Below are 23,095 nucleotides of genomic sequence, written 5' to 3' on the forward strand. Positions count from 1 at the left end.
AATGCTTAACTTCAGATAATACTGTAATTAGCATAATACTATTGATCAGCTTGTTCAAGTTTTGATCAAACGATGCTTTGGGTATAAAAAAAAAATCTTAATGGTTTAAAACTCATTTTACCAGACAGGGCATAGAACAACAAATTTATCGAAACATTTAATTAAAATTTCACAAAATATTTCTACAACTAATCGACTCTCATTTGTCTTTTTAATGATTCAAACGTTGCTTTTTTACAAATGTAAGCAGAGTAGAATCTATTACATGTATTGATTTTTTCCCTATCGCCTTTACATTTTAGAAAGAACAAAACTTCTTAATCTGAAGCAACGTTGAACAATGCTTTGTTTTTCGTTCCATTGTGACGTTTAATTCCTGCCAGCGAATCCTTTTGTAAAGCTGTGATGCCTTTCAACGAAAATCAAAATCACTGTGTTCTGAAACCTTTTGGTTAGTGCTGCGTATCTTAACCTTGAAGGAAACAGATAAATTTTGGAATATTGATATTTTCGATAATTCACCATCGATCAAAATCTTTGTGTATCCCAATTAAAAAAATAATTACTCACGAATTAAAAAATAAAATGAATATAATGTCTATCTTTTGTATTGCTTATTATGTATTTTGATGTAAAATAAAAAAAACAACAACTTATGTTGAAGGAATCTTTATATCTTAAAATTTATTGAAAAAAAATGGAAATTTATTTGAAGTTAGGAATTTCAATTTTTTTTTATAACCCATCATTCGCTTATTCAAAATTGCAGTGTCATTTATATACTAGAAAAGAAAAATTGCAATTTATGTAAATCTAAGTATGAAAGAGATTCCCAAGGAAAAAAATATTTAAAACATATATAGAGGATATATTTCTACGATGACAGGCATTTCCACTTTTATTTTTCGATGAATAGTTTCCAAATAAAAAATGTTTGGATATTTTATGTATATTTATTTCGTAGACAGTACAAATGTTGTCCCTTGCCTAATTTTCAATGCCTTTGCTTCTATTATTGATTTCTTTACCGACAGCCTTCAACGGAAGTATTCGGATGGGTGAAGAACGTGGTGTTTCCATGGCATAAGGGGGGGAGGGAGGAAGATAAGACATACAACTTCACATCGCTATCGCTTTGCAAGTTTTAAAACTGATAAATGCATATTATAGCGTGTCGAGGGATAGAAAGCGAAGCTTAGATGCCTAGGGTGATAGTTTTAAAGATAGATAAAATGGTAGCGCATTTAACTTGCTTGATAATATCAAATACGACGAGGACATAAACACTATCCCCCAGGCCTACTTACCCTTGCTGCGTCACTAAAAAAAAATGTGTTAAACTAACGATACATTTTTATGATATATAAAGTATTTACTTTCACTAACAATTTAGAAAAATTAGTTACACTGACCAAGGATAGAATTTGTTGCAATGCAGCGTTAATTTCGAAAATTCCTATACCTTTTTATTGTTAAAATAAAATTTAATATAAACATTAGATACAATAATTGATTTAATAAAAGTTAAAAGGTGTTTTTGTATATAATATCTTACGTTTTGTCATTTCATAATAAACTGTCGTCAAATTATTCATTTTCCCCTTTCAATCCCCGTTTCATCGAACATTAGCGACAATAAGCCATGCTAATGAAGGCGAGAATGAAATTAATTTATTTTGCATTATGAGGAATCTTGGGAAGAAAAAAAAACAAAAACAATCTGCATTTGTTTATAACGAAGTTCTGCAAAGGAAATATTTTGAAACATGCAACCATAATATTAGAAACAAATGACATACCGTCTCCTTTTCCTTCAACAATTTTGGCACACCATCCTGAAGCGCACGGTAAAGCTTCTACCGCTCGAAGTTCTTCAACAGAAGTGGCATTATGAGGAAAAGGATCTTTACAGTCGCCCAAATCACCTCGAGATCGGCAATTGAAACAACGTTTAATTCGACCTGGAAAAAAAAAATCGAAAAATTTGTCATTGTTTATTTATGATTCTATTATTATTAAATTATCAAGTCATTACGAATAAATTATTTTCATGACTTACGAAAAATAATTTGAAGCACGACCTACGCCAAAGCGTTTTGACCTGTGGGTTACGAACCAACATGAAGTTTATGCGTGCATTATAGGTTCCCGAGGATTAAGATTTTTCAAAACTTTTCCTTAAAGGATTTTCAATATTTGCATGCAAAAATTATAGAAATAATTATTCTGGAAAGGTTTCAATAACCATTTGTAAATGGGCTATTTAAATTCAATCATTATTAGTTAATACAGAAATTTGTTTTTCAATATTTAGGGTTACAACAAAATTTTTCCGATAAAATTAGGATGCGGCGACTTTTTTTAAAATTCAGCCTCTCCTTAGTTTGTTGCTTTATTTGTTGCTAACCTTAGTTTTGTTCTTATACTGTTACTTATAAATACACTTATCATTGTAACTGTAACCATTTGGAATTTTATCTATATAAACAGTATTTTTTTCTTCTTATTGCTGAAAAAATACTTCATGTTTTCTCTATGCATCGTTTATTTTGCACCAGAATACTACCAAATTAAAGAGTTGACAACACACTGAACTTGTACTAGGACATGAAATTTTTTTTCCCATTCTCAAAAGTGTCGCGAATGTGTACATTTAAGAAGACCTAATGCGAATGTGTACATTATCATTAGCAGAAGTATTCGTTCAAATATCCGCGATTTACATTCCAATATTTCCATCACTACGCACTATTTTAATCGAAGATTTTTTTTTCGAATTTTATTTCGATGAAAGAATGAACTTTCAATTTATTATAAAAAGAAAATAAAATTTCGGATATTCTTAATTTATAGATATTAACAGATAAACACATACAAAAAAAACTAAATAAATAAAAGTATTAATAGACTGTAAATAACGTTACGGGAAAACAGTTTCACCAAAATAAAATTGTGACTTCAGTTTTCAAATGTTTTAATCTTAAATTTATAGACGTCTGTGTAAAATAAATTTTCAATTAAATAATTTGCAGAATTAAGGAATGTAAAAATGAATTCACGAGAAAATAATGTTCACTCCTAAAGCCTGTGTAAATGATGCTAGGAAACTGTATTCTGTCATAATTGTACAGTTATCAAATATTTCCAGAAAATGGAGTTAAGTTTGAACTGAAGAAAAAAGGATAAAAGTAATATCCTATCTTTTTCACTGAGAGGTATGCAAAAATATGTTAATAAAAAAATATCGTAGATTTGCTACTTATGAAAAATCTATTTTTCATCCCTAGACGTTATCCATATAAAAAAAAAAAAAAATCAAACATAGTATATGCCCTACTTAAACAAATCATTGCACAAAAAGGTAATAACTATAATTTTCTTTAAATATTTACCACTAGAATAATGATACAATTACAGAGAAACGATAATTCAATATGATTTGCAACAAAAATACCATAGAATTTATATTTTATTTGAAATATGGTTAATAATTTGAATACTGAGAAAGAGTATTTGGCTTTTTGGAAATAATGATATTTATCCATATTTTCAAAGAAAGCCTCTAAAGCGCAATTATGAGCATTTTATCTAAAAAAAGATTTAATATTTCAACGTACAAACAAACTGTGGAACTTTTTATTTGAATGAATTAAATCAAAATATTGCTTTAAACAAACAACACACACACACACACACACAAATTGAAAAGAAAATTCCTGTTAATGCAAATAGTAAGCCTTACAAATTTTATCCCTTATCAAAATATTAAAAGCAGATGACTAATAGAAAGCCAATAATAGAGTTAAATATTCATTATAAAAAATGTCATACTACTGTGATTAAAAAGAATTGGAAATGCTAGCATAAAACAAAAGACGTCAAATTGTTGGTCTGTATTTATTACATTTCCTTCAGCTTAATCTCTTGTGATTGCAGTACCTTTTTGACAAACGCAACCCGATACTCACACAACATGTTTTAAAGTCGTTTCAGTGAAACCTCTTCAGGGTTTGTTGGGAATTTTTCTCAAAATAGCGATCACAAAGAGTTCAGTTTCAACAGTAGAAATAAAGTCACACTGTACCATATATGATGGATACAGAATCGTATTTGTTGAATTTGTCAAAAATTCAAGAATAATAATGACACTGTGAGAAGGTATATTATCATGGTGCAAAGCTAGGAGTTATCTCGCTACAATTCATGTTGTTTTCGATATAAGAACCTGATAAATAACGTCTCTCATTGTTAAACGACTGTCATTAAGTATCAATTCTCTAATCTAACATTTTGATTAGTAAAAATGGATGATCTACCAGAATGAGAATATTTTATATCACTTAAATACTCTTGTTTTTAATTAAAATCTACCTTTAAAGGCTTTTTGCAAAATTTCACATGTTTTCGTAGCAGAAACCTCATTGCGAAAATAAATTTTGATGTTCTTTACTGGATCACATTCGCCATTTTGGAAAATCGAAAAAAGCTATAAGTCTTATCACATTAAAAAAATTATTTTCGCACGATATATGAAATCAAATATGAAATGGTAATACTAATATTAATAGTAACCAAAGTCGTGAGAATATTTCATAATAGTTAGCAAAGGATTTCCAGTATATGTATTTTAAATAAAACATTCCCGATACTTTTTAATCGCAATAGCAATTCAAGGGTATAAATATTATTCGGACCAGAAGCCTATGAAGACAACATTAAAGGTTTCTCCTTATTCATCAGGAATGTTATATAAAACATTTAAAATAATTCCACATTTATTAATTTATGAGCCAATTAATGCTCCCGTGATGTGTAAATACGCCAATTAAATCTTGCAATTCGTTGCGCACTTTGCATTAGAAAACTGGACGAGTCGCCAAGGCACAAATTAAGACTGTATAGATAAACGACAGGGCAAAATTACGTTTGTCAAATGACTGTCATATCAAACGCATTGATTCTATTAGAATCGCTAGGAATAGAATGAAAATTAGTAAAAATTCGACGAGAGTATACTTTGCCAATATCCAAGTTAAATAATTTCCCATTGAGAATTTCATATTTCGTACACACATAAAGCTAATTTATTTCCGTATTTAATATTTTGAAACATATTCAAAAGCTGTTGTGTTCCTAAAAATCAAATGCCGTCATGACCTTTTATAAATCAAGAATGTAAAAGCTTTCACGTGACTATTTAGGAAAGAATTACCGAAGAAATATAATCCAACTTTAGGTACCATTTTTTCAGTGAATAAATTATTTATCAATGCGCCTGAAAGATACCACATGTCACGCTTTTCTTATAAAAATGAATATGAAAGCATGATATATTTTCTCGACTCGATTTTCAACTTTTGCCATGTTACGTATAATCCCTCAAAATTTATGATAAAATCGCCGACTTGCATTTTTCATCAAGGCAGTTTGACACACAAATTTTGGTGTTTAGATTCATCCAATTGTAAAATAGCACGTACGATACAAAATTTATGAAATTTTAGTACAATACATCTAATCGAATGTGCATCTTAGAAAGGCATTCTCTAGGTATTAAAATGTGATTGTTTGACAATCTACAGTAAATTTACACAAAAACTATTCACGGTCTTTTAGTCGTAGAAATCTGAATTGAACACCTTAAAAGTCACAAAAACTTTATAAATAAATACAGTGATAAAGCAAAATTAGCGAATAAATCAAACCTTTCCAAATATTCGATTGTTTTTTTAAGTGTCTCATACGCTCCATTGGTGATATTTCTGCACCAAAACCAGTGACAGAGAATACTAAAAGAAAAATGGGCGATATCCATGAAGCATGGGCAGCAGAAGAAAGCTCGCTTGATAAGATTTCCAAATTTCGAAATAAAAGCTTTATTGCCTGCGAATTCCACCAATTCATGTGTCACAATAAAATTTTATACATGTTTTTGAAAAGTGATTCATATATTGAGGCATAAACATTCGTTTTGTGTATGCGCACCTTCAGATATACCGAGATCTTTCTAAGAATTCACTTAAAGCTTGCGCAACTTAAAAAAAAAGAAAGAAAGAAAGAAAAGAAACAAAAAATCTAAGATAATTGAAAGAAACTGTCTATAAAAGCGTAAAATGGAATTTTGGATCTCTTCTTCATGAATTAGCATGGAAATGGTGATGCTTACTTACCTATCAATCATGTAATTTGTATGCAAGTCAATATTGCGTTTTACAAAAAAAAAAAAAAAAAAAAATTAGAGTCTTATAGTGAAAAAAAAGTTTCTCAGTGATTAGTAATTAAAAGTAATAAGATATTTTTGATTCTTTAAATTATAAAATCTATATAAAAATTATTTTTTTAGAAGAAAACTTTCATTTGCTTTTTTGAAAGCGACAAAATTTTTTAGAATCGCAAAACAAAATAATTTCATTGATAAAGGCATAAGCCGTTTCTTAACGATTTTTAAAAAATTGCTAATTTTGAGCAGTTTTTATAATGATAAATTCAATTTTGATAACTGTTTCATTTAATTTTTTAAAATCTATTCTACACTTTCTTAAATGAAAAAAGTAAACACAGAGCGTTTATCGTTGTAAATTTGTTAGTTTGATAAACTATGTGCTGTTGTTCAGGTCTAAAACTATTAAAATGATTGTTATGAAATGCAAGCTGGAAGCAAATGCAAAGTGCGCGGATCATCAAGTGCCTTTTAAGTGTCACTTTGATGACGAAACTTTGTCATTCCTCTAACGCTCGAGAATAATCTAGAAAAACAATGGCGTATTTTTGGCCAGGCAGTTGGCTAGGACCGCTAGGCTGGGGAAGAGTGCAGAGCAGGCAGAATGATTTAAAAGATGGTTAATAACCAAGTAATCGAATAAAACATGTAACAAATCAAATTATAAAATATTAGGATAATGGTAATATTTTGTCAAAATACAAATAGTCAGTTTTCCATTTGTTTAATTACATTTACTTATATATTTACAGTATTTATAAATACTTAGTGTCTGCATAATTAATATAATGTAAAAATGTGAATGTAGTGCGGTCGCGGATCATAATAAATATGTCAATAAAAGCATGTACATTCTCACAGGATTACCAAATGATTAAAGCAACCTAAAATAAATATTGAACATTTGATTAAGTTAAAAATCTATGTGAAACTAAATCGACTAGTATATTAAATGAGGGGTTTATAATATACACTGCCTAAATGAAAAAAAAAAAAAGTGTTTAAATCCGCCACTGTAGACAAATGCAATTTAGATCAATAAATTAGGGCTATGTCCCTGCAAGCTAGAAACTTACCTCTATCTAAATGTAATTAATTCCGTAAAATAGCTTAATAGAGATTGAAAATAGTACATTTATATGACGAGGCAGAAAATTTACGAGACAAAGTCATATCAATGTACAAAAAGTACATTTATTGAAAAGATTGTATCAAAAATGTGATTGACAGTTTATTTCATATCATGCAAAATTTTATCAAAATACATGAATTAAATCATTCTTACTTTAACAAATGTTGAAAATTCCTGCACACTTTATCTTTTCTTAATCTAAGACTATTGCATATGCACAAAAAAAAAAAAAAAAAAAAGTCGAAGTTTCAAAATGTACGAAAACAAGTAACGAGTTAGATTCAATATTACAAAAATCGAATTTAATTCGGCAGTTGTAACTTATTTGAGAATCACATTTTTTTCATCCATGAAATATCTTTATATTATTTTTGACAGATTTTTTTTTCCTATTGTAGCATAGAAGCATATTAAAATATAAATAAATACCTTGTTAATATTTAGAAATTATATAAAAATAATAAATATATCTTTATATTAAATCTAGAAAACATGAACTTATATTCACATTATCAACTGAACAGAATATTAAATATTTCTCACCGCGTTATTAAGTTATTGCTTTTCATTTGATTTTCAAAACAATTGATTCTGCACCAGTGTAAAATATTTTTCATATTTTTACACTTACTAATTTAGTTTAGATTCTGCGAATTGAATATTGGCGGAAAATTATTGATATTCCTTCATAACAATTCCCTATTTTTCTCTTCTATGCATGGCATTGATGATAAAATTTTATGAGCTGTACATAGATTCCACGGTTTTGTTCTTTGAAACGAAAAATAAATATGCTCCAAAAATAAGGACATTTGGAATGCGTTCGGTTGAAGTCAGTGATGGGGAAAAAAAAGAAAATATAAAACCCTCTGGTTTGGTTTATTCTCAAGTAAAGTAAATAAAGAATAATCAAATTTTATGAAATGTAATACTTCAGTTATTGAAATTGAATGCATTTTTGCACATTCTTTTCTCAGTAAGAAATTTCTTCCTTTGTATATTTTATTCATTTTTGAAAAATATAGTCCATAAAACTTTTATTATAGACTTATAAAAAGGTACTAAAGTCTGCAATTCCACTGAATAAATTAAAACAGCATGCAAAACCGATGCATTTTCATTTGTTTTATGCTATGGCATAACAGCAAATATTTGAGAATGCGGAACTTGTATGCTTTTTTTTTTTTTTATGCGCGATGTCGGAGAAGAGTAAAAATTATGATTCGAAAAGTAACTATAGTTATCATGAAAGCATTTTATGGTGCAGGGGCCTGTTGTGGCTATAAAGCAGAAAAGAATTTTTAAAAAGTCACGCAGAAAATTTAAGCTATTGTTTTTAAAGCTCCCAAACAATCATTTGTAATGTCTTGATCTAGACTGATCAAATAAGAAGCAGAATTTCCAGACAATTATTTTACAGCCCTATATATACAAAAGAACAACTTGTTCTAATCTTGGTTAAATAATTATTTACGCCTGTAGTAGGAGACAGCAGTCGAAGTCGAAGGTTTTTCGTGAAACTCAGTTGGTTCTCGGATTCCGAACTCGTGGGCGTAGTCCAACAGTCTGCTTGCAACTCGTTTCTTCTCTTCTCATCAAAATCTCCGCACTTTATTTCGGCGACAATCTCCGCCTCTTAATTTACATTGGTCATTTGAGCTCTCTTTCGGCCAATCGGGGTTCAGCAATATGCTCTCTCAGCGGTGCCAGTCGGTCATGGGAAGGTCCTTTGTGTGATGCACCTTTCATAACTGACTATTCTGGAACACGGAGTTATCATAGTTCTTTCACAATGAGAAACATTTAGCATCCAGATGTTTGGACACCCCTTTCTCTTTGAAGGTACTCTCAATATCTCTTGGACGAGGAATTCCCACATGTGGTCTTTCACTGTAGTCGCTAATGAACAGATGCGAGACCACCCAGGTGAAAAGATCCACCATCTGGCTATCTCGAGGTGTTTAGTAAGTAACAGCGACGACACAGTTGGTTGTAAATGTCTTATCAGTCCTGGGAAACGGGGAATGTTACACATTCAATAATTAGAACATTCTTGAGATATCTTGGCTACGATCAAACGAAAGTTTTCGTAAATTTTCTTCATCCCCCCTCCCCCTTCATTTAAAAAGAGCTTTTTTTTCTTTATGGGTTCGTAAACATTTTATTTTTTATTTGGATAGCGATTTTGAACCTCATTAGCTCCATTTAAATAACTCTTATGTAAATTAAAGATCTTTAAATAAAGGTCTCAAATTTTTATCTTGCGCTCTTAACAGAAAAATCTAATTGCTTCAGAAATATAAAAAAATAATTCGAACTTTGTACTCAAACAATAATTCCGATTTTTTTGGTTGTCATTAGTTGGTGTTTAGATATTTATTAATGGATAGAAATTTTTGAAAATTTCAACGTTTCAGAATTTTTATCAAATATAATTAGTAATCATTGTGAGTCTTCTTGCCCAAGATGGAAGCATATAGAGCTGCTGTTATAGTATGTTAAGAAAATTAAAATATATATTGAACATTGAATTGCGTATGACAGGCTAATGCAATTATTCGAACTGGAAACTTCTTGTGAATGGAGTTCTGAGCTAGTCATATCACACAGTTTACAAAGGAGTTTTTAAAGTTTTCAGCCAGTATTTTTATTAAACACGATTCTTGTGACAGGTTGTATTACAGCACAGTTAGTGCCCAACTGAAATGAGTAGCGAGAGGTTATGAACTCAGTTTTAGCTAGTTAATGGGAATATATACAGGAAACATTGATTTTACATAAAAAAAATATCTTTACTTATTTATTTTTCTTATGTATTGAGTTCTTAAAAAAAACTGTAATTTTTTTTAATTGCAAAATTTTTTTTATTAATCAACAGAAATGTCAAACTATGCGATGGTGTAAGCTGTAACATTACAAAGTGTTATATTCTAAATTGTGTTTGATTAATGTATTTCGACTTTTTGCTTTAATATTATGCAAGATTAAAAAAAAAAAAAAAAAAAAAGACCTTGAAGATTTATCTCTGAAAAAATCTAACAGAGGCGTAATAAGTAATAATAAAAAGATCCCATCTCGCCTACCTGATAAAGAAACAGTGGAAAAAAAGAGTATGGCGACATAATTAACGAGAAATGGAAAAGGTGTAAGAACAAATTCAAAAGAGAAAACAAAATAAAAAACGGGTGATTTGGTTTGGTTTGGTTATATTAACGTCCCGTTTGAAGCAACACTAGGGCTATTTTGGGACGGACCTCGTAATTTTGAACCGCGGTCAGATGACGAGGACGACACCTGAGCTGGCACCCCCCTCTCCACACCACACCAGTGGGAGGACATTTGGTCATGACGGATTTAACATGCAACCGACCCTCTTACACGACGGTTCTTCGATGGAATCGGGTCACGAACCTGAAACCCTCCGGTTCCGAAGACGAGACCTTACCACCAGGCCACCCCGGCCCCCTAAAAAACGGGTGAAGAGGAGTCTGAACTAACATGCAGTTTCTGAAGAAATATGTCGTTTCGCTTAGTTTGCGGAGGTATGTACAGCACCTCTGACGATGTAACATATTACAGCAAATTGCAATAACAGACCGTCATGAAGTTATGTTAACGTTGTTTTGGAACAGATTACACAATTCTGAGCAGCAATCAGATGAGGATGGAGCCTTAGCCAGAGGCGTGCCGAAATAAGGGGCATAGAAATTAAATCTAAATAACTATATAAAAGCACTTTTGAACTAATATGATCTAGCTGCCAACCCATGTATCTTAATTATCCAATTAGATATTGTAAACTAAGTATAAAAACTAAGTAATATAACAATTATAAACGCAATCATAATACAAAATATAATTGGAATGCTTGAAAATACTTTAAATTGCATTTTAATGAGTGACGAATCGAAATATATGTTATATGTTGGTGGGGATAACAAAAACATCGTGATTGGTGTTAGTTATCGGTGCTAGTAAGTTTATTCAGTTCATGGCGAGATCAATGGAATACATATTCGTTTTATATTTTTCCTACTGCATCAAAGCTTTTACTCGAGCTTTTTAAAAGGTTAAAATATTAATGTATCAAAAACTTTATGAGCAAGCTAAATAAAATTTCATTAACAACTTCCGAAACAATTTTTTGAAATTTTTATGAGTTTTATAAGAAATTTAAGACGAGAGCTGTCCGTTAAAAAAAAAATTCTACAAAAATTTGTACTGAAATGAAAAGGAAAAATGCATGTATCTGTTGTCTGTTCGCTCATTTGTGCATTATAAATCATACTGTCTGATTTAACGTTGTGCCAATACATATTTGGAAGATGGAAATATGCAGCACCGAGAGATTTTTTCAAATTTTTTTTATTTTAAAGTTTTTATTAATAAAATTGGAACGGAATGTCTCTGGTTGTAATAATAATTTTCGAAGCTGTTGTCATGTAAAAATAAATTTCTCAGCATCTTAAAATTCAAAATCTCATCTTTTCAGTGGTATATTCAGTTGCTTTGCAATTATACACCAATCTCAACAAAATTTAAGAAATATTTTAACTATGAATGGCTACAATAGTTTCCATTGATGAAATTTATAAGAGCAAATTTCATTGTTTTATCATATCTTTAAACCATCTTTTTTTTTTTTTTTTTTTTTTTTAGATTTATTGAACTTAAAAACATTTTTTAAGAAAGCAAAAATAGTACTTGAAATTAAACGAAGATGACAAAATTAGAATGAAGCATTTTGAATTTAAATGAAATTTATACATTTTTTTTCTTCCTCAGTTTGATGAGCTTACGCCATTGTAGAACAGTTTTTATTAATTATTCAGTGTTGAATACTATTTAGCAATTATACGAATGAATACTATTACTACTATTGAATACTATTTAGCAATTATATTAAATATTACCTTTCTGGCTATGAGAATTTCTCCAACTCAACCAATTAGCAAGACAAAATTATATCATTACCTCTATCGAAGAATTTGCTTTCTAAAAACTGCTTTCACTAATGTTATTATTTTTATTTATTTATTTTTAAGAAAGGTCAAATAGTTGTCAAGGTTTATTTCTTTGTTATTCTACAATTCAAAGTTCATATTTCTGTTGTTCTGTGACTTAAAACAAATAAATTCAATCTAATCTCAAGAAGTAGTCAAAATAACCAAAATAAATAGTTATTCTATAAATGTCACCTTTCATCCCAACAAAGTTTTCATTGCTTATCATTTTTACGCTTAGGACTTGTATTTTTAATGAAATTTATTCCCAGTCTTTCTTCAGTTAAGTTTACAGAAATTCTAAACATTCTGTTAGCTTTCCCAAAACACTAATGCCTTTTTTTTGCTGATAAATAGAAACGTTTCTGAAACAAAAATAAGGGCTTCTGAGCTTAAATCAAACCCGAAGTCGTCCTGAAGTTTTTTTTTTTTTTTTCCCTCACTCTCTTTATAGAGCCCAGAAAATCTAATTTCACCTCGTGAGATTCATTTATATTATGTTGCTGTGTCTAATTTTGCTTTTATTAATCCAGAAGTATATTCGAACGTTCCTGACTTGGTGTCAATGCCAAAGCGGAAGTTAGCGCAATGAATTGAATTTTAGAAGTTTCCAAATTAATTAAATATTTAGAAAGATGAAAATGAGAGAAAAAATCTCCATTTTAATCTTTGAGAACGTTTTAAAAGAAAGTACTTTTCTCTTAATTGAAATTAATTTATTCCTCAATTTTGCGCCCCCTAGTCATGACGCCCAGGGCATTTGTCCTGCTTCACTACCCTAGTTTTGCACTAGCCTTAACTAGCACCCCATCTTCCCTTTCCGTTCCACACTAAAAGGAAGACATTCAGCGTAGACCAAATCCGCCTACATGGTAGTTCTTGAGCAAAATCGAGTTTTGAACCAGGAACACTCTGGCCTCAAAACCAAGGCATTACAAACAGGCCACTGCAGCCTCGGTTCTAATAAAGGAGAAAGGATCCAAATGCTTAATTTTCTAATTGGGGATACAATTTCTGTAAAATTCTTATATCCACAGCTCTCATTTGCTTGTGTTAACTACAATTCTGATGCCGCCTGACTTGCGTTGATTGGTAAAATAATTTTACCTTTATTTTACTGTAAATCATTTGATATCATTTCTTACCACTATTCCAAGTAATAATTACCAGATGCTTTATGTACTTGAATAAAAGAATGATAAAAAATAATTGGAATTTTTATTATTTCTATTGTTAAAACTTGCCCAATATCTGAAACAAGTTTTGAAAACATATTTCTGGTACTAAAATCAACAAAACTGTTTAATGTTTTGTATGCATATTATGAATGAATAATTAAAAAGAAAAGTTGTAATGAAGAACTCACCAATGCTTTCAAAAATGTTTTTCCAAAAAATTCTATGTCTCTCCCAATAAATTTTCATTTATTTTTAAAGTTATGCAAATGTTAAAAAATTTATAGTTATTTTCATGGTCATGGAAGGAATCATGAGGAACAAGTTTAACATCAGAGAGACTATAATATGTTACTTGTACTGTTTTATGTGAAAACTTAAATTTAAGTAAAAATAGAATTTATTGTCATTATGGAATCATGAAATAATATTCTATCGTCCTGAAATTTATTTGGTCACGCAGAATTCACTTTAATGTACTGAAAAATAACTTAATGGAATCCAGAACTAAAGTCACAAAAATATTTGCATTGCAAATAAATTTAGAATTCGAAATACAATTTAAATGAATATCTTTTTGTTTTCGGAAATAATTTTTTGCAGAAACAACCTAGATATACAAAACCTTTGAAAATTTATTAAGTAACATTTTCGAATAGCCTTTGTTTATGACAGAGTTTTAACTCTGTCATCCTAAATCTTGGAGATAACTATACTGTTATGTTTATGAATTAAACATTTCCCTGCTTACAAAGGTAGTCATGCACAATCATTCTACTAACCATTGTTCCCACAAATTTTTATTTTTCGAATCGAGGTTGGATTTGGCCTACGAAAAATTTTATATTTTAAATCTTTGAACTTACCTGTTTATGGAAATTAAAATTTTAGAATATTTTAAGGAGAGATTCGCGAAGAAAATTTAATATAAAATTTATCGCGAAGAAATTTTGTAAGTTCAAGATTAATGTTGAACAAAAATGTATGATATAATTATGCAAGTATTTTCGTTACTTAAAAGCAGAATTAAGCAGTAAAGAATACTCTCTTTCTCTCTCTCTCTCTCTCTCATAAATTGTTAGATTGTTAGAGTAAAGAATATGGTTAGGAAAAGTCAATTGTAGTATTTAAAGTCATTACTGCAGGCTCGATGTCATTTTTGACAATTCGCAAAACAAGCCATAAAAAAACAATCACTACTGTTTTTTTTTTTTTTTTTTTTTTTTTTTTTTTGTAAAAATTAAATTTCATTTTGAAACCTCATGATAGGCATTTTAGGAGAGAATTTTCTTATTTTTATGTCGAGGACTGGCAGTTTAGTCCTGGCACTTTAGCCAGCACATCGTTCTTGCTTAATTCCCCCATTTTACCAGTTGAAGAACTTTCGACTCAAACAAATTTGATGTGCACTAAACCCATACATACATACTAAACCCAGACACTTATCTAGTGAGACCTCTATCCGTCTATATATCGTAGTTCTAGGCCGATGGCGAATTTACGGTATTGGATACTGAGAGAGACCTAGAAGCAATTTGACCTTGTGATCAAAACCAGCCACTGGACCAAGTACACGGCGTATCTTTTTTTTGGAACTGGTCATCGATGGTTCGTTTGTGAGGTTTTATGACGCAATAGCCAATATGGGCCAAGCTGCGACAAGGGACTGGTAATCGATATAGAGCTCAAGAGAAATTTTGTAAATCATTAAAAATAAGCAACCTTAAAATCGTGTCCGTTTATCTGTGAGATTTTTCAAACATTTTGGCTAACACAATTGCTTCTTATATTGATAATGGATTTTCACATTCGTGCTCCACAATAAGCTTTTGTGTAATATTTGAAATAGATTATCGAATAATCAGAATGGATAAGTGAGAAAAAGTTAGGGAAATAGAAAGTACTAAAAATGTAAATCAGATACTTCACTTCTGCTAGTGGAAATCTTCCATGATATATGTTTATTTTGATTATTTCAATATCGAAATTTTTAAGACAAAAGCATCAACTATCCCTGTTTTTCTAATCCTAAATATTCTGAGCAACTTATTTCTTTGCTATACAGATTCAGAAAAGACAGAAAATTCCTTAATGATTTCAGAAAAGTTTAATTTCTTTAAACATTTTTATTGTTATTATCAATTAAAATGATGCGATACGAGATTAAAAAAGTTTGAGTACGTTTAATCTGGAAAATACCACAGTAGATTGTTTGCTTGTTTTTATGTAAAGATTTACTCAAATTCTTGAATCGTAGTTTCTAAAGCAAGCTTGACTCATTTTATCAATGGAGTGAATTCATTTCTAAAGTCCTAAGACTTACTTTGATTGGTGCTTTAAGCATGTTCATTTTCTTTCTGTCATTCTTTATTATCTGTTAACCCACAATTCAAAGAAGAAATTTTAAAAATTAAAATAGAAATAGAAAAATGCCCCACTATTTTGAAATTTGCTAAAGAAATTATATCTTGAATTAAACTTCGTTTGAATTTGATCAGAAGAAGGATACATTCGATGAATAAAATAATATTTTTGAAAAATAAATATTTATGTTTCTATTTTAAAGAGTGTCATTTTCATGAATAACACGCATTACCCAACAATTGTGTTTAAATCATTTTTACAGGTTTTAAATTACCATATGTTCCGGATTTTGACTTTGTCTCGACTTGAAAGATTTTTCTCTTTCAATGAAATGTCTCAGACTGTTCCCTTAGTTATGCATAGGTAAAAAGTCTAAATTAAAAAAAAAAAATGAATCTTATTTTTTTAGACTGAAAAACATTGGAAATATCTGAACAGCTGAAAAATGCTACAATTTTTATATGTAAAATATAATCACTCTAATGTAATGAATATGGATAAATTTATCTAAAGAAAGTAATAAAGTAAAATAAAACATTTTAGTATTGTCTCTTCTTGATTTCTTTTTCTGAATTTTTACTGGTTAACTTTTTCTATCGTTTATTTTTTTTATATCAAAATATCTTATGGATTTAATAAAGCATTTTTGGCCGGAAATATGGAAGCTATACTCAAACGTGGTTGGAACAGTTTCAAAAGATAATACAAAATACGACATCGAAATAGACTTTACAAAACTGGAAACATATGAGGAAGGGGGGAATAGGAGTGGCTCCATCAAGAAGACAAAACAGTATCATTTACACAGAAACTGGTATTTTTTGTCTTGATGGAGTATGGGTTGCAGAGTCTTGGGTTAGTGAATGATGCGCATTCGACGTAAAGGCTTTTTCTCCAGAAAATTCGACGTGAAGATTTTCTCTGGAAAGAATGATACCTGTGTGTCGGCATAGAATACATTTTAACCTTATTTTTATTATCGTATGCAGGGCCCCAGTTCGTTCAATGCATGCATTTGAAATTGAGAAAAATAAATTTGAGGTAAAGACTCATACAGTTAAAGAGTCTGGTCGAGATAATCTGAAGAACAAACAAGTGGGATTGAGGACCCCGAAACGTTCCCGCACTCTCTAACAAATGTACTTATTATTATTAACCATACGCCATTGGCGAACAATAGTTTCGAAAAAGCCTATTAGAGTGTGAGCGTTGGCGTTTTTTTTTTGGGGGGGGGGGGAAGGAGAGGGATTATCACTGGGATATGATTAATATACCTGACAGCAAATTGATTGTGCATTTTAGATGATTTTCTTTCGACCCATTACTGCCAAAATTTGATACAAAACTGCAATTGTAATCATAATCTAATGTCAAGTTTCATATGTTTAAGTCATTACATTTTGAGCTATTGCGTTTATATGCTATTGAAGTACAGATCGACAAACGGTCAACCACTTGATGGATTTAGTTCCAAATTTGAAGCACATCTACATTTTAGTTGGTAAATCTGTAAACCAAATTTCAACCGTCTAATTGTCTTTGTTTTGCAGTTATGTTAACTTATATTCGGACAATCGACAAATGAACTTTCTATGAATGGATTTCGTTCAGAATCTTCACATTTGGAGTAGAGACCATGTAACAAATTTCATCCGTCTAGCTCAAAGTATTTTTGAGTTATCGTGTTCAATGGTAGATAGACAAAATTCTAAAAATGAGTATTTTAAGACTCAAGGAGGTCCGAAACATGGAGATTCGTCAAAATCTCGAGTTCGAATTATTTTATGATTACAATGTTTCCTCTATACTTCGTATACGAGAAAGTAAAACAATGAAAGTACTAAAAAGAAAATACTGTTTTAAATATCTTATTTATTATAGAGAAAAGTAGCACTATGAGAGGGGTGCTATTTTTCTCTATAATATGTGTCATGTTTACCAGTTCACCCTGTTAACATAAACATTCTGTTGTTTTTCAAGATTGTAACAGATTAGAACTGATAATTATTGCTATAGTGGTTCTATACTTTAAATATATGGCCCATAAGAGTAAAGATTCTAAAACGAAAATGGCTACAAGAAATACTTATATTAACTAGAAGTACATGTATAATTAATCACCTTCGAATCAACAGTTCGTTTTAACTTCCACAAAAAGGAGTAAAAATCAATATCTGGGCTGAGAGAAAACGCTCAATTAGAACCAAAAAGGACAGATCAATAAAGCTTTTTCAGACAAAGTAAATCAAACAACGCGGGTTTGGTAAATCAGTCGTGTACTTAATATTTCTAAGCAGAGCTTTATTCAGTTATCGAATATGATATTCTGGGGATGTAGATATTTACCATGCTGATTGACTACTAATAAACCGCTTGCTGAACACTCTTTTTGTACCACACGCCGCTTATATACTGTATTGATGAATTTTAAAGCAACCCTAAATCGTGAATTTTATGATGCTTATTTTTCGAACGATTTTTTCTTTTTTCACTCTTTTATTATTATCCTGATTTGCTCCTATTTTCTCGGCCTTCTATTCGTCACCTTTGCAACAAATTTTTGTGTAAAAATACCAAAAAACATCTAAAAATATTCATAATATCTCAATAAGCAATTTTCCATTATTTATTGTACCAAAAAGCTGACAATCTATTTATTTGACTATGAATCATTTTTCAACCCCTAAAATATGATAGAAGAACAAGTATTATAGAACACAAAATTTGAACTAAATTATTTTAAAATAACTAATTATTTTTCCAGTTCTAAAAACATGACAAATGGATGTATCAATACAACAGACAAATGGTGCGTAAGTCTTCAAATGTATCGTTGGTTTGAGTAGCATAATAAATTCAAAATAAAAAGATTCAGACTTATTACGTTTTAGTTCGGAAAGACAGTCAATTGGTGTACACAAGTAAATGCAAATGATTATTCCATAAATCTCACTCCATCATCTTTTGCACTTCTGTCGGCGCGTGTCCATGAATGACACTACCGCGCTAGAGACCAGACAAAAAAAGAAAAATTGTCCTTCACTATGGGCGCCAGGAATATTCATTGCACTTGTCTGAGTGAATTGTTCGCGTTTACAGAAAAAAAATAGCTACATTTTTCGTTCAGACATAAAAGATATTTAGAGTTAGCTTAGATTTTCACAGAAAATTTCTTAGATTCACATCTTATCTCACAAAGATTACATTTGCAAGGAGTTATGCTGAGACTTAAAATTTATACCAAGAAATCATATTTTACCCTAATTCGTTTCAAAATCAGTCGAGGTGTTTTTTAAATTCATCTTTGGTTTCAAGATTGGATATTGATTTTTTTTTCTTCTAATTTCAAAAATATCAACCATTTTAAAAACGGAAGCTTTTCAAATTTGTCTACTTGTAAACTTTTCAATCTTTGTTTTGCTGAAATCCTCTTATGCAGAATGAATTATTTAATTATAAGATCAGTATACCTGCATATCCATTTTTAGATATTTTTTTGTAACCAGTCGTTGACGGATTCTTTATTCCTAATTTTCAAATTAAATGATAAATCGACATAAGAATTTCCAAATCAGAACTGAACATAAATTTTGACACACAGAATTAGTAATTTAATTTCACATATCTTATGAATCAAAACTTAAGAAATCACTGTGGTTATATTTTAAAATTTTATCTGGAGCTTTAAAATGAAGAAATGATTATATATTACTTAATATCGCACTTCACATTCTTCCGATCGATTTATTAGACTAACGTCCCATTTTTAAAATACCCAAGAGCCATTAGAAACTGACTTCGTAATTTTGAATTGTAATCAAATGACCAAGATGATATTCGAGGTAGCATCGTACCTCCATACCATACCATACCAAGATAAAGACGTTTGAATTGTAATCAAATGAGCAGGATGATATTCTAGGTAGCATCGTACCCTCCATACTACACCAAGATAAAGACGTTTGACTTTCAATCAGATTTTACTTGCATTTAATCCTACTCCCCAATGACAACTAACTATGAAAAGGCATAAGAAACCAGGATCTATGAAACAGATTGAAACCGAGATTCGGCAGTTGGATGATTCAATTTAGTTATATTTTAGCCCTGTTTTTAAGCAACATGAATGATATTTTGAGACAGGTTTCGTAATTTTGAACAGTGTTTAAATGACATAGAAGACACCTGAGTCTGTACTTCCCTTTTCCATCTTTTCAGCCATACCAGCTAACAAATCTTTGATCTTCGACGTCAAATTTAATACTGTCCAGACCCCTATTAACGTATCTTTGATAGTAGCTGGATGGATCGCTTAAAATAATAAAAAAATTATCTTAGATAATTTAAAATAACTTCGGAAGGTATTTTGCATTGGATGCTAAGATACCTAAAACGAATAATGGAAATCATTTCGTTGTTAATACAATTAGATATTTACAATGGGTTCTCTAAACAGAGACAGGAAAGAATATCTTAACTATTGTGTGTTTTTCAATTATTATTTGGCTGAACAGAAGAAAAAATAAATTCTTATTATTTCCATATATTCGAATACTCATAATTTTCAGATGATTCTGAAACCGATAAACAATCGAAGGGAAAATCGCGAAAATAATTATGATTTCTCTTTTATTTAAAAAAAAAATTCTGACAGATTAGTTAAAGCGGTCGCCCAAACAAAAGTAAACCAAGTTTGTCAGTTCGAAAATGCTGTCATATTTTGGTCAGGTTTCGTACCATTATACAGTAGCTGTGCTTGATGAATATGTTTACGAGGAAAAAAGCGGTTGAGGTGTCATTTCTGACAGCTGAAACACAGAAATAATTGGCCAGTTCCCAAAATACGTCTCTTAAATATTTGTCAACGGAATAAGTACTCTCCGTTTAAATATGGCGAAACACTTTTTTTAGAGCAAATTTATATTGAAAATGTTTGCTAATTTTAGATTAATTATGTTACGCAAGTGTTTATTTAAATATATGTCAATTATTATTCCACTCAAGAAAATTCTTTTTACACTTGCACTGTCTGCAGTAATTTTTCGTTTCAAGACAGCAGATTCATGTTCAGATGTATGTTCATGAAACAATTTTGAATATTTATTTCTGAGTGCATTAAAAAAAATTTACAAAAATGGAAAAAAATCTAATCATATAATTCATAAATTTATGAGACGAATATAATTGGTCACGTGATACAACTCTTGTTTAATCGCCAAACAATTTATTTAAATTCCATCTAATGTTGAGATTTAAAGTAAAAATATTTGTTCTAACATTTTTAAATAAATAAAAGTAAATATCATTAAATAGACAAAAAACCTAACCTGGAAGACGTTTTTAAATTCAAAAATAAAGTTTTTATTAAAAATAGGTAAATTTACATTGCATAATATTTGTTTTAATTAGATTAAAGATCAAACCTACAATCCTGGATTTAAGGCAAAGCTCTAAGAAATACAGAAATCAGAAAATGAAATTGTTCTTAAAACTCTATAAATCAATAAAAACAATATGCGATTACTTATGTTAGAATATGAGAAATCAGAGTAAATGAATAATTACATTGACAGAAAAGTTAAACGAAAAATGGAGGGAGAATGGCTTTATGGAATTTACTGGAAGCGTGTGCACTCTCTAAGAAAACAATCAGAAATGTTTCTAACAAACAATTACGCTTCTCCATTCAGAGACAGACAATGCAAGGATTAATACCATGTTTCATTACATACATTGTAGCAACTTTTATTAACACTTATCAGAACTTTAAATGCTTAAAAACACTGGATTTTTACAAAGAAATAAGTAAAAATGTCAAAAATATAGAAAATACTAAATTATCATTCAGTTATAGTCTTTATACTTCTACAAAAAGAAATGTTCATTAAAAACTAGAAATGTCGCGTTTCAAATAAAGTATCAAAATAACTAAAAGAAAAAGGTAATAATCATCTCAATTACGCAAAACTGAATTTTGTTTGTCCATTTCAAAGAGCGTGTAAAAACAACAACTGTAAATTCAATTAAATAAAAAGTTATTTAAAATAACATTATCAATAAAAGACATCTTCTTAAAGGTTAAAATATAACGTGTGTTCTCTGAAATGATTCAAAAGAACATCAATAATTTCTGAACTTCTTTAAATCAATAATGCAGAATGTCAAAATCTGGTACATCTTTAAAACTTCGAAAACAAGTTCAATAGAAAGGGGATATTAGACGTCCAAGGTAAACATGGAAAAATAGAATAGAAAAAAATTACTTGTTCTAAAACTAGGACAGTTTAATAGAACCTGTTCATCAGCAGTCAAAATCCTGTCAATTCACAGATTTAGAAATAATTCGGAAATTCTGTTCTCAAGTTCTAAGTAGGGAAAAGAAAATGCATAAACATGTCAAACCACATGTAATCAAGGATATCATGGAATTTACATTAGTTTTTAATTTGATTAATATATTCTTTTAGATAACCCTTCGATAACCATTTTTAATGACTAAAAAGAAACACAGTTAATTCAAATTCAAGATCATTTTTAATTTCGAAAAAAAAATTGAATCAATGAATGAAGAAAAAAATTCGAAATAATATTTGTTTTATGACTAAAGTCATCATCCACAGGTGATGCGTGAAAAAAAAATCATCATCCATAGATATTTTAGTAAATACAAAACCTCGAAAATTACCATAATTTCCTGTGGATGTAGAAATATATCAATAAGTAACTAATTGGCAACTTGGTAATTCAAGAGGTATTCCCGATTAAACAGTTCTCTAACTTGCGCATTGAATTAAAATATATAGGCTATTTATTTTACACAACTTATCAATATCAATTAGACATTTTGTTTGTACATGTTACCATGATAACTTAATCTACAAGTAGCAATAACACTGACAGTCATTTGAACGTCATTTTTAAGTTGAATTCTATTAATTAGATTGATGTACAGTTTGAAAGCTATACTAAGATAGAAGGCATTTTAAATTCGATCCTTGGCTAAACAATGAAGGTTATTTCCAAGATGGCATCTCAATTTCTAGACAGGCCGCAGGGGCCTTGTAGTAAGGTCTCTTATTCGGGGTAGAAAAATTCCAGGTATGAAATCGGATTCCACCCAAGAACCACTATGTAAGAGGGCCTGATGCATATTAAATCAGTTTTAGTGAGATTTTCTCGCTTTTGTGATGTGGAAATTTGG

General features: G+C 29.9%; 1 protein-coding gene across 1 annotated transcript in view; it reads right to left on the reverse strand.

The window, feature by feature from the left end:
• The window catches only part of LOC129960275 (uncharacterized), a 44,118-nt gene that overhangs the window by 4,840 nt on the left and 16,183 nt on the right, over window positions 1–23,095 (reverse strand). The window contains exon 2 of the mRNA XM_056073574.1: window positions 1,800–1,961. Coding sequence (XP_055929549.1) covers window positions 1,800–1,961 — 162 coding nt within the window. The remainder of the gene's footprint in view (window positions 1–1,799; window positions 1,962–23,095) is intronic.

This window comes from Argiope bruennichi, chromosome X2 (genome assembly GCF_947563725.1).
Source record: "Argiope bruennichi chromosome X2, qqArgBrue1.1, whole genome shotgun sequence".
Lineage (NCBI taxonomy): Eukaryota > Metazoa > Arthropoda > Arachnida > Araneae > Araneidae > Argiope > Argiope bruennichi.